A 15097-nucleotide genomic window follows, 5' to 3' on the forward strand; every position below is an offset into this window, starting at 1 on the left:
AATACCTATCAGGAAAAAATTGGAAAATGACAAGGCATTGCCACATTTTGTGTGCTCTAAATCGATTCGCTGAATCTTATTTCTCTCTCATAGATTTTCAATGTCACTGAGACGCACGGGATCGAGGATTGCAAATTTTAATAATAATATTCGAGGTTCTCGTGCGAGGATGCTGTATCAGCACTGCGTGACCCATCAGTAGAGCAGAGGCAACGCCACCATCCAGTGAACGGGGCTTGCCGGGCCGGAGGAGGCGACGTATAGTCATCGGAGGGGAAGGACGACGTCGCTACGGAGGGGTGTGGGGCAAAAGGGAGGCTCCAGTTCGGCTTTAGGGGAGGAGGGCGCTGTCGGCTTTTTACGTGGAAGCGGGGTAGGGGGCAAGAGGGAGGGGGAGGAAGCGAGAGAGAGAGAGGCGAAGGGAAGAGTAGGGGAGTGGGTCTGAGAGACCAGCAGCCGGCGGTAGCAGGCGCTGGAGGTTATCCGACGGAGAGAGACGAGGGAGCATGTTTTTCAGTTTCGAGTCAACTCTTTTAGAGGAAATAGTATAATGTCACCATACGTGTCGCGATGTGGTGAATGATCTTACCCTCCCTTTTCCACACTACATCCCCCCCTTCTGAAAAAACTCGCACCAAGCAGCGCATGCAGCTCGCACGGTAGAGGCAGCGGCTTTATATCAGAGGCTCCCGCTCTCGGAGTAGTGCGTCCACCACCACTACCTACCACCAGTGAAGTTCCCGGTGTGTGTCTGAGAGTGCGTGTGAGGAAGAAGACTGTGTGTTTGATTGAGAGTGCGTAGGGAAGAACAGAGCGAAAGGTGCAGCGTCTTCTCTGGTCGCCGGGCTCCTCTATCTCCCCCGCCCAGCTTTGTGTGTGCTCGTGGATCGGAAGGAAAAAAAACACCTTCGTACGCGTAACGTGTATTATAAATATCTATATTTTTGAACCGGACTACTGTGCGGGGAATAAGGAAGGGAACAACAAGCCTTTTCTCAAGAGAGTTTAGTTTCTTCGAACGGAAAAGGGGGCTTTTAATATCGAGTAGTGGTGCTGCGAAGTAGTGGTGTCCTGAGTTCCCGGGTTGAGATCCCAAGCGAGCTACGTCTGAAGCTTTCTCGGGGAGATCCTGATAGGGGAGCGATTTTTCGCCCGCCACCGCGTTGGACCCACCCTAAAAAGCCGACGCGAGGAAGATCAGTGGCTACCAACCACTCCCATTCTCCCTCCCACATCCAGACTCTCTCTCTAAGCCTTTAACCGTCTACTCCCTCACTCACGTACCCTCTTTCATTGTCTCTTTTGACTCCCCTGGACACCTCTTATCCCTATCCTAGCCCCTGCAGAAGAGGATAGCCCATCCAATCATCTCGGGAGCGGATTTTTACGGAACGAAGGGAGAGAGGAAGGAGAATCGAAGTCTCACGTACGCGCAGTTTTATTTTTTCCGCGTTGGATCACCGTCGACGCCCAAGCTTAAACGCCTTGGCTTGGCATCCGTGTGCCGTGTGTTGAGTTTACATTTCGTTTCTCCCGTGCAAACAAACATAATATATACCTACATCTGTATATCACGCACAATCTTCAGGTACCCTCCCCCCTCGTTATATTCTCAGGGGAGTTAGTTGTATAGTGTGCTGTGGCTGTTGCATTACAGTGCGTACTAGTGCCTGCTCGCCGGTATCCTGGTGTTATTTCTCGCTCTGTACTTGCTGCTACATAACCTCCACCCCCTCCCCCTCCCCGTTTTGCCGTGCTCTCTCTCGCTCCTCCCCCCCACTCCGCCTCTCCTCCACATTCTACACACCCCACACAGCCCTTCTCTAAAAGTCCTCTCTCTCATACCGCGCCATATTAGCTTCATCTCATTTCAAGCGGGCGGAAAGGATTTTTATGCAACAGTTTTCAACCCCATCCAAGGATATATACCCGCGTGAAAACCCCGGAGCGGACGTTAACGTGGTGGTGTCGTTTTTGTGTCGCGCTGGGCGAGTGAGTTCCAGGGAGTGTTGAGATAAGGTGTCTTTCCCGCCGTAGAATCATCTCATATATCTGGGGGACGAGAAGAGAGGAAATAGTATATATTGAAAAAAGAAAGAAGTCCTCCAGGTTGGATAAAACCGCACCCCCCCCTGTGAAAAAGGGAGAAGTAGGAGAGGAGAAAAACAGACTGAAAGAGGCTGGATGTTGTTGATTCCTTGACGCTCGTGTCGACGTGCCTGAGGTAGTGGGACCGAGTGAGAAGACGAGGGCCACCACGGCTTCTCTCGGCGTGATCCCGCTGTGGCCGCAAAGGGGGAAGAAGGGGCGAGGAGGTTGCCGGTGACTGACTGGAAGGCGGGCGGGCGGGTGCGTAAAGGTGGCCGGAAGGGGTGTCGGCAGAGACGGTGGTTGTTCTAGGAGATATTTGTGGGCGTGCGGGTGCCACGGTGGGAATATGGGGTGTGCTATGTCGGCGGAGGAAAGGGCCGCCCTGGCCCGAAGCAAACAGATAGAGAAAAACCTCAAGGAGGACGGAATTCAAGCAGCTAAGGACATAAAATTATTACTATTAGGTAAGTCTCCACGTTGTTTTGTACGCCATCTCTCCCTCCTTGCAAAACCCGGATTTGCCCTCTGAACACGACCGCGCTGGGGGCTCTTTTCGTCGTCCGGGCCTACCACATGCAAGCCCAGCTCGCTTTTTGGTCCCCATGCTAGTCAGTTCGGGCGTGGGAAATTAGCGAGAGGGCTCGTCATTATTATCATCAAATTTCTCTTGTTCGTCGAAATTCTGCTCCGGTTTTGCGTGCAACGAAGTCGCTTAGGGGGGATCGGTCCTTTCCCGAGATCCTGGCTGTATTTGTCAGAATTACCTACATCCTTCTTTTGGCCGCCATCGTGGGTTTTCCTTTCGATTAAAAGTTACCCCGGGTACCCTCCCCACCCCGCCCCCACTATTCCTGCCGCCTCCCCCCCACCCCCCGCCGAGTGCGGCAAGTTCGATTCTACGGCTGGGCGGGGCCAGGCGCATGTGTATGCGAGAGAGAGAGAGAAAGAGGGATACGAAGAGTGAGTGAGGAAAAGCGGACGACGATCTCCTGCGGTGGTTTTCATATCCCGCTGCTGTATATTATGCCTTCCATAAACCATGCGCTTCTGAAAAATATGTGCATCCATGTGCTAATTGCTGAAAACTCTTTCCATGTTCATGAAGTCTTAAATGTCGATTTTTATTCGGCCAAGCGTTGACTTATCGGCGGCTAAATATACTAAAGAGGCCTAGTCTGTTAGTATACTGCAGTGCTTGATGCGTTATAGGTGGTAGATTTTTTGCAATGCCTATTGTTTAACGAACAACGAGTCTCTTTCGGTCAATGCCCCGGTGGAACAGTTTTCCGCCTCTAGCTAAGTAAGCTTAATCGCGCTGCTGTGAGGGGGCAAAGCTACAGAGATCATTGTAACATTGTTACAACATTAAATTATTTGCTACCCTTGCATACGTGGTTGTAATTTTTTGTCGCTAGTCGGCAGTTTTCTGTGGACTCTTGGCGGATAAATAGTTTTTCTAAATGTAATTCGCTTGCGGTTTCTAATATGTCCTATGCTATTTCCAGATGCATGTATGGTTAAACTGCGATTACTATGCATTTGTTGCTTCTAACTTATAGGTGCATTTAACATACTATTCCGCTTTTCGAGTGTTTTCATTCCATCATGGCGCCGTGGCAACAGTTGCTAAGGTGATGACGTCACAAAGAACCGACTATTGACCCGTGGAAAGTTAACAGGTTGTGCCGGATGTATTTTCTTGTTATAGTGCAATGAATCCTCAAAAATTGCTAAATAAAAATGTATAAGTATCTGTTTATATAGGCGAGCATTGTTAAGGCTTTCGCAATTAATTTTCTCCCGTAAAAATGTCAGAGCTAGTGATATGCTCCACTCGATCGCCATTTTGGTTCATGACTCAATGGTTAAAGATTGGGGTTTTTTAGTTAAGTTTTACAAATTAAAATATAAAATTACTGCGTTAAGCCATTGATTTATTTTCTACCAATTTTGCCCTTACGTTGACCATATCACATCAAAAGTTCTATTCAAATAATATGTTGATCCGTTTGATGTTCCTTCTCCTCTGATCTAATAAATTTCAAATGATTCTGTCCCATATTGCCCTTGAAAATTTTTTTATTAAAAATTTCCCTTATCATGGTTGGAAAGGGTCATAATTGGATGTCTAAGGCTTGACCCGCGAATCATGGCTGTTGGCGTATATGGCCATTTCTGCCGCGTGCTTAAAAGTTATTCGTCTATTTAACATACACCAGTGTCTCACCTGGACTAAATTATTATTGTTTTGGGTATTATAGATTTCTGAGGATTGTTGATAATCAATATAAAATGATGCAGTGGTGTATATTGATATCTTTTCAGAAGTTAACATTATTTGATTTGTCATAAAGTAATGCTTTTATATTTGAACGTAATTTATTCATGGTTAAGCGTAATATTTATGGAATATGTTGATCTCTCGTCGCAGGAGAGAGTTTCATATTAGGGGGATGTTTACTTAAATTTTAACCTCCGAGTCTAAATGAAAATCCGCCAGCTAGTGTATCAGATACTTATTTAATTCGTTAACTTTACTAGGCTTTAGTTTCCCCATCGAACCTCTTGTCCTCTCTTTGAATAAGGAGTCTATTTAAGAATTTTGGTGCCGTCATTTGATTGCGTGTCGCCATTGTATACATGGGTCGTTACCACGATCAGAAATCGATATGGTAAAACGAATTCCATGTTGTCTACCAGGCCAACCTATTCAATGATTGCCGTTGCAAGAGATTTTTTGATGGAATAATAATAAAGTTATTGATTGAAGAAATGCGCAGAAATCCCGATTTGGTAGCATTTTCAGTCATACACCACAGTCTATCTGTATGTGGTGACTTTTTATTGCTTCCGAAATAAACGTAGCCTTCCGAGTGTCTCCAGGACGTGTTGAATGCATTCCACCTATTGAACCCTGGAAATTATTGACGTAGGCTAGCTCTGTGCGATTTGCTGGGTATGATAGCCTTGAAATACTGGGGTCATCCTACTTTCTGTGATAATTGCGGATAGCTCTGGAAGTCTTCATAATGAAATTGCATCAGTGGAATTGTATTTATTGATCGAAGAATTTTTACCTGATATATCGTTGAAGCAATGTTGTGTTTATCGAAATGAGTTGGCCACGGTACTCGTAGTTCAAATTTCCTCGGTCAGCCATTTTTCCTGCCTCTAGGGTCTAGCGTGGTCGGTTCTTTTCGCCCTTTATTTGTACCGCGATGTCCATTGAGGCTGCGAGTGTAAATAGTGAATGAACTGATCGCATTTTCTCAATGGGATGGATCACGGTTTTAGGATTGTCAAAGTGCGAGTGCAAATTTACGATTTCGGTCGCTTGTGCACACAATTTTGGCGGAATGTAACTGGAAGAGCCCAATTTATACACTCAGTACCTACCTCGAAATTATTTTTTCCTGCCTTGTCACAAGTGACATAAGTCTTAGATAAGGCAACAGGTGAATATTAGCTCGTTATGATTAGCATAGTATGGCTCATGTTCAATTCCTTGTTGTATTTACAGTTTTTCGCTCTTGCATTTTGTTAAAGTCATTTTTGTCTATGTATGCGCTGCAATTTGCTGCTATGGGTAATAACATAATAATGCATTTTGTGATTACCAAATGGATTTTATTAGTGAATTATATTAGGAATTGATGATGTGAATGAAAAGTGTTGATGGTTGATTTAAGTTGCTTTTATTTGAAGCAAATAATTCATTGCTCTTGCTGATCTTACGATCAATAAAATGGATCAATGAAGGAATAGGACTAATGAATGACTTCTTTTGCTAAAACATATCAAAATTCCCAGAAATCATTTCTTAAACTCGGCCTGAACAAATTATCTACATAAAAGTATATAATTGACGTTAGGAGAAGGGAAGAAACTTCCAGGAGTATCTTTTTTCTTCAAAAAATAAACTTTTATTCTACCTTTTTACCAAATCTTTTTATGATAGATATACCGGTTTTTCTTAGAAGCTCTTTGCCATTATTCTCTACATTTGAGTGAAAACGGTTGACTCATTTCTAGGTAATGTCTCCTGTTTAGTTTATGATACGCTGTTTAGTTTACGCAGTTAACGTTTGCAGCCTTGTATTATTGGATAATCGTGTTGAAAATAAAAGATGCCTGTTATAATTTTCGAGAGTTCTATTATTGACGAATATTGCATTAAACTATGTTCTGAGGGCAATTGCTGCATCCGCTGCATCAGTTTTCTCTCGCCTTACTTGCACGAGATTACTATCCCGGTAATTTTCACTGTTTCAATTATATGAATGTATTTGGAATAAAAATTTTACCGATATTCCCATTTTTTGCGAAACTGAAAATAGATTTTGTGTGTAAGACCTGAGTTTCGCCTAGTACCTTAGCCAAATTAGAATTTTTCTAAAAATTCTCGCGTTTTCTTCGATGACCAAATTTCGCAAATATCTTCCACTTTTAGGAAAATTTTGTTGCTTTGAAGTAGCTGAATATTTCCTGAGCACTGTCTAGTACTGCATTTGATTAAAATGACGTCTGATCACTTATCTTCCTATATATTTTCATGATTACCGGTGCGCTGAATTGAAGTGTGCCAAATTTTTCGTTTCGTCAATTTCTTGCCGTTAGTTAGTTATTTCCAAAATCGAATGCGCCAATTAAGCGCCGTGTGGATTCCTAGTGGAAATTGATGCCAATGCATGTTCTGCAATATTGATCAGTAGTTCCGTTCTATTAAGTTTTCCATTTTGAAAACGGAAATGGTTTGCATCGATGAAAGATTATTGCATCGGGTGCACATTTTTTTATCCGTGTGGGCGCCCCTGTTTGTAGAGTGAATATGTTGAGTATTGAGAAATGTCCGAGTGCCTGTTATAGCGTAATTCCTAAACGTATTTGTAGGTAATCTCATTATTACTTCATAACTCTGTATATTAGTAAAATCAGTATCAGTACAAGTATAATCCTCAAAGATTAATTACATTAATCATAAATTGTATTAATAACGTTCGGAAGGCTGCGACTGAAAATCCATCTATAATTCTAATCTATGAGTGAGGTAATTGGTTTCACAATCTAAATACATCATCTTCGCTATGTGCGAGGCAAGAAACCAAGTACAAATTTCATGGAAATTGACCATTATTTCGGTAAATTTATGCATTAGGGGCAAATTATGAGAGATATCCAAATTCCATTTGAAATTTAATCGTATTATTAATTTTGGTATAAAATGTTGGTATCCTCAATTCCAGCCTTTGCATTATTATATTCCTCCTATAAGTGTAATATAAATGTCTGTTCTGCTTGTATGTTGAATTCAATTGTGTTAGGACAATCACGTTTTGTTAATTTCAAATCCCTCCTGTCGTTTGGTATTTTTTTACGCTCCTAAGTGGCCAAGCCCAAAAGGACCTTGGCTTTGCATTTAATTGCTTTTCATCCTTATTTCGCGTTTTGCAACGTTTTTTCGGATGCGTGTTAAAAATTCACTGGACCTTTGAATCTCATCGAAATGTTTTGGAAATACAGTATTCATTTTAAACCCTACAAATATTACTCCCCCGAATGTTTTATGGCCACGGCCTTGATTTCATTTGAATGTTTCTGATCATGAATGAATATTTACCCTATCGTAACTTAATGTAATTGGTGTTAACTTCCCGTAGGGTGGCTTAATGCTACTTCAGCTGGCCTAGAATTGAGTTTTGTGGTTGTGATTTGACCAGTGATTTTTATTCCATTATTCTTTGCGCGTTAGTAAGTTTTTTTAAAGCATAATTGCTATTTGGACAATGAAAGAGAATACATCTATTACATTAATGTGTTTAAGAAGTGGCGCCTTTGGGTATAAATTATTTAACCTTGAGTTCCAGTAAAATCGCTTCGATATTCGTAACATGAGTTGGTGTCTTTGTCTTGCAATGGTTTTATACGAATACGGTTTTCGATCCAAGAGAAGCTTTTAATATTATTATCTATTTTTCATGCAGTAATTAAGCCTTTTGTTATAAATATCGAAATCAAAGTGAATTTCTCCGTTGGTATTACATAGCGAAGTTAATGTATGCATGTTATTTATTTTTAAGGGGGTTGGTAGCCTAGTCGGGCTACTGCTCGAAGCGTCCCGGGTTCATATCTTGGGAGACGTCTAGGTGGCCCAGGGAGAGGAACTGGCCGCACTACCCTGAGTGTTTGACTTTCACACGCCCATGGCTTACCTGGGGGTACTCTCATCTCAATCGCCCAGACTAATGCCGACCTTAAGGTTGAATCACTAGAATAATTTATTCTCGGCATTAATTCAGGTTATGAGCGTTAGGATGCAGCCGTGTTGATATTGAGTTAGTTGATTGCTTTGGATTTTCCATTTTCCTGAGAAGGGCAGCGTGGCGTGAAGTCGCGGAATGGAATTGTTGATGAAGATGATGTTCAATGTATCCCAATACTCTACTAGGCTACCAAGCCCCTAAAATAAATAATATACATACATTTATTTCACTATTGACCTAATACCAATTGAGAGATTCAATTAGATTTCAATATTGATGACAACAGGCTTAATTATTACAGGAACAATAGGTAAGAATAAAATTAAAAGTTTCTCCTGGATTGAAAAGCGTATCCGTATGAAACCTTTGCACGAGAAAGACTCGATAATCAGCGAAGGAAAGACGAGGAAGTTTTGGTTGTGTCAATGGTTTTGAATTAGTGAACACGTTTTCAAACAGAATTAGAAGTGCCAATATTATATTCATGCACTCTAAACCTGAGCGAGTATTGATTTTGAAGAGCCCCGGCGGTGACGTCATTTCTGGCCGTGTACATTTCTATGCATGCATACGTACTGATTAAGCGCGGATGTAGAACGTCATGTGTGTATTTGGAGCTGGTCCGACCCCTTGGGGAAGTGTGATTTTCGCTTTCTGATTCGGTATCTCATGGGACGTAGACGCAGGGTGTGGCTCTGTATAGTATTCCCCTTCGCTACCAGCTGTGCCCATCAACATTCTATTAATCAAGACATCTGATTGCTCGTGGCTGACGTGAAGATCCCTTGAGACGTCGTGTGTATCTCAACGTCAGACCTTACGCTCTGCAACTCTTAAACTCTTTTGAGTCCATTGGACAATATCATATACCTAGTACCTGAATGCATGCTCAAGGGAGTGTGGACCGCAGACGTTATCCGTTTAGAATACCGTATATTTCATTTGATGTATTTCATTATTCATTGACACCCGAGATCGACCTCAACATTGGATACTTTTTTATAATAATTGTCTTTATTTGCATATACAACGTGGTCATTCTAACCCATAAGGCGTAAAAACTAAGAATAAAATTAAACTAAATAAAAATCATCAGCATTGACAAAAATACGATATAAATAGAATGGCTTGGGAGTTTAACCGAATTGAAAGAACAAATAAGCTTTCATCAATAAACAGCCACAATTTAAGAAAGAAATTGGGAATCAGGGGAACCCAGATTTTAGATGCTGGCGCTTGAAGTGATCCAAAGGGAGCAGAGAGATTCAGGTAAGGGTGTGCAGATGGAAAGGTGTTGAACGGGGCAGGAAGAATGAAAAGAAGGGACCAGTGGGAGGGAGACGAGCCAAATTTTGGTTGATGTGTTAGGCGGTTGTTAAGGAAGGGATTGGATGTGGGGTGTAGTATTCGTGTGTTGAACTTTTAGGAGTGTTATCATTCTTCGGAATACACCGTTTTGTCTTTATCCACATGCCTACCGATGTATGCAAATTAACATACCGAAGGGAGATCGCATTCTCCACGGAACCTGTAAGCCTATTACAGAGTGTCGCCCATGATTTTCATGCATCGTTTGTTCGCGTATTTTTCCCATGTGCTCATCGTGAGAACATTTAGGTGTAGGAAGTTATAATTGCCATTTTATGTTCAGGCTGTATCGGATAATCGCTGTTAATAATTAGGCTAGTTTTTTCTCTATACGCAGAAATTTTTAATTACGTGCTTTGATTAATTAATTACTCTCAAGCATTTTCAGAGATAGCTTTATTTATTCGAAGGGGTGAATACTTTTCATTTTAAGTGAAAAAAAGTATAGCTAGGGGTATTCTAAGAGAGTGGAAAAGGTTCAAAATATGGAAAGAATTCATGTCTGCAGCCTCAGGTCATTAAAGCTCGTTTGTGTGTCAGTATGTTGCTATTACATAAGTATTTGTGTGCCTCATCGAGTCACCGTCTTTTGTCCATATTTCTGCTGATTGTACTTTTACCTTGGAAAGTAAACTTATGAGGTTGTAAATCCTTACTTTTGAAATAGTTTAGCTTTGACGGTCAGGCTGTTTACGTAGTAACGTTGTAACTCGCATCATCGTAGGTGACTTAGGTTTTGATTAATGAACAACTGCTCATACGCATCGAGCCACCGAGAAATTCATTCTTCGGTTGTCATTCGGGAAGATAGTCCATAGATGCATTACTCATTGTCAGACTCTTTCGGAATGAGGATTGAGCCTACTTTATTATTAGCGTTAGTTTTGAACTTGTTTTGTCAATCGCTTTCTCCCTGAAACCTGAGAATTCAACCGAAGAAATTTCATTTGAACATTTATATTTATAGCGAAATGGAAACAGGTATATGTACTCAATTGACTAGGCGAGGGTATAAAGGCGGTATTTTTTTAGGCATAATAGTGGAATCTCCAATTTATGCTCGCGGCCAGAATTTTTGAAAGAAAAATTTCGAGGTCAAATTCACAAATGCATGGATGCGAAATAACCCGAGCTCTAAATTTTCCACCCTGGATTGTACGAATGACCACGGTCCTCGGAAAATCTTCCGGCGTTGCATAGGAGAAGGGTTTATACTGGTCAAGGAAATTCATGGGGTTAAGTTAATGTCAGGGAGATAAATTTTGGGACTATAAATCATGAAAGTGTTAGGGAAGTTAAACTACGGCCAGGAGAAATCTCCAGTGGTGCAGCGAAAATATGAATATCATGGTTGAATGCGCGTATTATTGTTGCGTTCTAAGTGGCGTTATTTTGCCGTCCTGGATGGGCGGCGTAGGGTAAGCGCTTATGGGGATCTACTGGACTTTATTTGTGCTACTACTACAACTTCTTGACTTTATTTCACAACATATCTTGCTGCAATTTGTCCATAAAATCCCCGTATCCAATTGTTTTTCCATTGATTCCATATTTTGTCGTCAGGGAAATAAAAAAATCAAATTGAACATCAGGGAGTAGTCAGGGATATTGGGAAGTTGGGAAGTACGAACCCTGAGGAGACGGTGTTGAGACTGGAAAAATATATTTTATTGAAAAAAAAAACCGGTTGTCTTGAGTGGAAGGATAGGTCTAGTGAACTTTTTTTACAATTTTCCTTTTGCCGTTTTGAAGTTTGCTATAAGCGTCAATGAAATTGAATGCCTCCAGTCATGTGTGTTTCGCTCGGGGCGTTGTCCTTTCCTTGACGATGCTGGCCTGAGGATGGCAAGGAAGTGTGGGATACATGCTTGAAGCTCCACTGCGAGTTGAGTTGACCATTATGGCTCGTAATTCCTCTGCTAAACTAAGGCGATATGCTGACCATTCTGCTTGCCAAAGGGTCACTTTTCGCCACCGTGCCTTTCCTTACCCCTACCACGAATTTGAACACCCCTATTCTGCTCATCTAGAGGACATGAGCTTTCGCGAGAAATCTACGAAGCATCGCAGTGATCGTTTGAGTGCCTTGTGAGAAACGACCTTCACAGTCGGCGGTGGAATACCACCCGTAGTGTGGTGAATCATGACCTTACGAGTTTTCGGTGGGGGGATCTTTTCTTTCGTGGGAGCGGTGGTTGAGGACCGGTGGCTTGGCTTGATTCCCGCAGTTCACTGCCAGGAAGTGGAGGTGGCGAGTGTTTTCAAGGTGAGGCTCGATCGCCCGTCCCCCGCCGAGATGAGGTCCGCCCCGACTGGGATAAATGATTGACCGACGTGTGTGGGAGGGGGGGGGGGCGCGGATTAGGGCATCGAATTAGCTCGTAGTGGTGGTCAGAGCGTTGACTTCCCATCCAGGAGGTAAGCGACCGAAAACAGCGGTGTTTTTTTTTCCTTGAGGATTACGAAGCCATGTTTTAGGTTTGCGCGTCAAGTTCTGAACTCAGTTTGGTCACACAGGAAGGTTCATGATTGTTGCATGGTTAGGCCTGTATAGTGCTCTAGTCGCCGGCAGTGATCGTGTGGACTGAGACGATGGTCACCGAAGGATACTATACACAATGCCAAAACGATGCAAGCTTGTTTTTCTCCGAATTCCCATCGAGGCGCGGGAAGAGTGGGCGAATTTGTTTACGTTCGGGGCCTCGGCAGCATTATTACGTCCGCCGAAGAATAGTGCTGTAAGGAGTTGATAATTTTGAAAATTCTTCTCCTCTGGCATTACTGTAACCACTTCAAACCCTTAGCCGTCGGATTTAATTGCCCAGTGATTGCACTTCACTGCCAAATTTAAGTCAACCCTCAATTACACGCGTCAAGTATGCCAAGCACCTAGTGGAGCTTTTTAACAGTGACTCTCAGGCACTCTTGGCGCTGAGGGGTAAAATGGGGTCGGTGTAGCCAGTCGTCATTCTCCTACCCTTTCGGTCCAACGTGTTTTTCTATTTCCAATCATTTTCCTTCATATCCCCTCTCAATTCATGTTTTGACGTTAGGTTGGGCTTAATAATTTTTCTTCTCCCAGCTTTCTCCAGTTTTCCACTCTTTTTCCTACTCACCCCTCACTTATTCTTTCCCGACGATCACATCAACTCAATTTACACTCCTATACCTTCTTCCGCAGCGGTCCCATGGGCCACTGTCGTCATCCCTTCCAAAATATTGCGTTGAATCACGCATACCGTCATTATCTTGAAGATTGGTAGATATATGTTTCTATTAGTATTTCCTCCGTGTCATCCATAACATGGCTATTTCGGCTTCAAATTCCTATTCCAAGATTCATTCATCTTTCATAAATCTACACTTTCATTTGACTTCTGCTGTCCGTTCCCCCATAAATGCCTGGATGACAAGCTATAAAGCTCCCCGTTCCCACCCACCATTTATGGCTGCAGAGACAACTACAGATCATAAAGTCACTCTGTTAAGACGTCCTTCAGCTTCGTCCTTTCCGTCCTCAGATGGCTCAACTCATCCTGTACCCCCGTATAACAAGAAATTGTATGGGAAAAATTAAGAGAATGCATTTTTTAGTTTCAGTGTCTATTTAGACCATGTATCCGCTACTCAATATTTTTATGCTTCAGCAAGGTTTCATACGAAATTGCTAATGACACGTTATTGTGGAAGAGAATTGAAGGCTTGCTTCAATATTTTCAAGTCTTTAAGTATACTTGTTTATTTTTTATTCATCTCTTAATGTTTTTAACTCAATTTGTTAAATATTTCGCGACTGGTATGTATCAAATTTAAATGCGGAATGTGTATCAATTCCTCTTTATTTCATGACGTATACAAAAACGTGATTCCTCTTTACTTATCTCATCTATAGCAAATGGTTATCTTCAATTTCATTGAGTGCGTATGCACTCCACTCTTGGAGGAAATGGAACTTTCCCAGTTGTCGGTGTGCTACATCACCTGTTGTCATCGCTCCTTCTTGGCAAATGTGACGATTTTTGGTACGCGTGATAATTGTGCTCGGCGATGGGTAATTATACCGCTGAGAGAACCGAGTCTGGGGGAATTAAAATGTTCACCTCTGTTGGCCACGAGGAGTCACCTGCGAGCGAACAGATTGATGTCCGCAAAGAACACGCCCATTTACTATTCCTCACACTCCCCACGTGTGCCTCCTCCATCCCCCTCCTCCCTTCTACCCCTTCCTTATATTTCCCTTCCCAAGGCCGTGGCGAGCGTAGGGTGGGGGAGGGGCCAAGGGTTTCAAACCCCCCCCCCCCCCAGATCCCGAAATGATTGGGAGATACGGACTGAAGTGATGAACTGAGCCCTCATAATCCACCGTTGGTTACAGAATTTCAACGGTGCACTAAAAATCCAAAATGCACTCAATGATATAAACTGTAACGAGGTGACTTGCTGAGAAGAATGTACCGGAAATTTGCACCGGGAGGGAGGGGGCGCTTATGTGGGGTGATGGTTGCCTACCCTTGTAATTTTCGTCCACAAGTCCAGACTATATTTATCGATATTTTTCTCCTAATGTGTGGCCGACAGTATGAAATTTAAATGCATCAAAAAATGAAGCAGAGTGAATAGTTTTCCTTGGCCTAGTGGCCTCCTCAGCAGATGTATCGCGGACAGTCGCCACAAGAAATATTTCGGGTGGGTGGGGGGGATTGAAGCCCCTAAAATTACCCCCTCCCCCTCGCTAAGTGCCTGCTTACAAATGAACCGGATTTTTTCTGGCCACAGCCTCTCTCCTACCCCTTGCGGTCGATGCCTTTTCAGCCAGCCCCTTACGATTTTCCTCTCAAAATGCTCGTTACAGTTTATATTATTGAGTGCATTTTGGATTCACGTGCATGGTTGAGAGTCTGTAACCATGATTGGATTGTGAGGGCTCATCGCTCTCGCTGGAGTGGTATTTTTGTCGCTTGTTTGTGCTTGTTTAAAACTGAGCTGTTAACTTGAAAACAAAATCAGGGTAGAACAAGTAAACGCTCGATGTATCTTAAAGAATAAGCTTAGTCACGTGCTCAAGATTTACTTAAAAACGACTGGTTTCGGCAGTTGTTATTCTCAAGTCAAGTCAAGATCGGTCGTTTTTAAATAAAATATTGTGCAAGTGACTGAGATTATTCTTTAATGGACATTATGAAACGCACCATAAAGGCTTCGAATTTTGATTTCAAGTAGATGCAAACGTTTGCCTGTATGCCTAGCATGAAATTTTTCAACAAGCATGAAAATCTAACCTTCGTATTTTTTCAGATGAAAATGTTAATGCATGGGATACAGGTAAACGTTGGAAAGATATTATTCGATGAACTTTGAAAATTTCAATTCATTAAACA

General features: G+C 42.4%; 1 protein-coding gene across 1 annotated transcript in view; it reads left to right on the plus strand.

The window, feature by feature from the left end:
- The first annotated feature begins 431 nt into the window (after positions 1 to 431).
- Positions 432 to 15097, plus strand: part of LOC124162378 (guanine nucleotide-binding protein G(o) subunit alpha) — a 273531-nt gene continuing 258865 nt past the window's right edge. Inside the window, exon 1 of the mRNA XM_046538898.1 lies at positions 432 to 2555. Within this exon, the coding sequence (XP_046394854.1) occupies positions 2438 to 2555 (118 nt within the window). The 5' untranslated portion in view covers positions 432 to 2437. The remainder of the gene's footprint in view (positions 2556 to 15097) is intronic.

Source organism: Ischnura elegans, chromosome 1 (assembly GCF_921293095.1).
Source record: "Ischnura elegans chromosome 1, ioIscEleg1.1, whole genome shotgun sequence".
In the NCBI taxonomy this organism is placed as follows: Eukaryota; Metazoa; Arthropoda; class Insecta; order Odonata; family Coenagrionidae; genus Ischnura; species Ischnura elegans.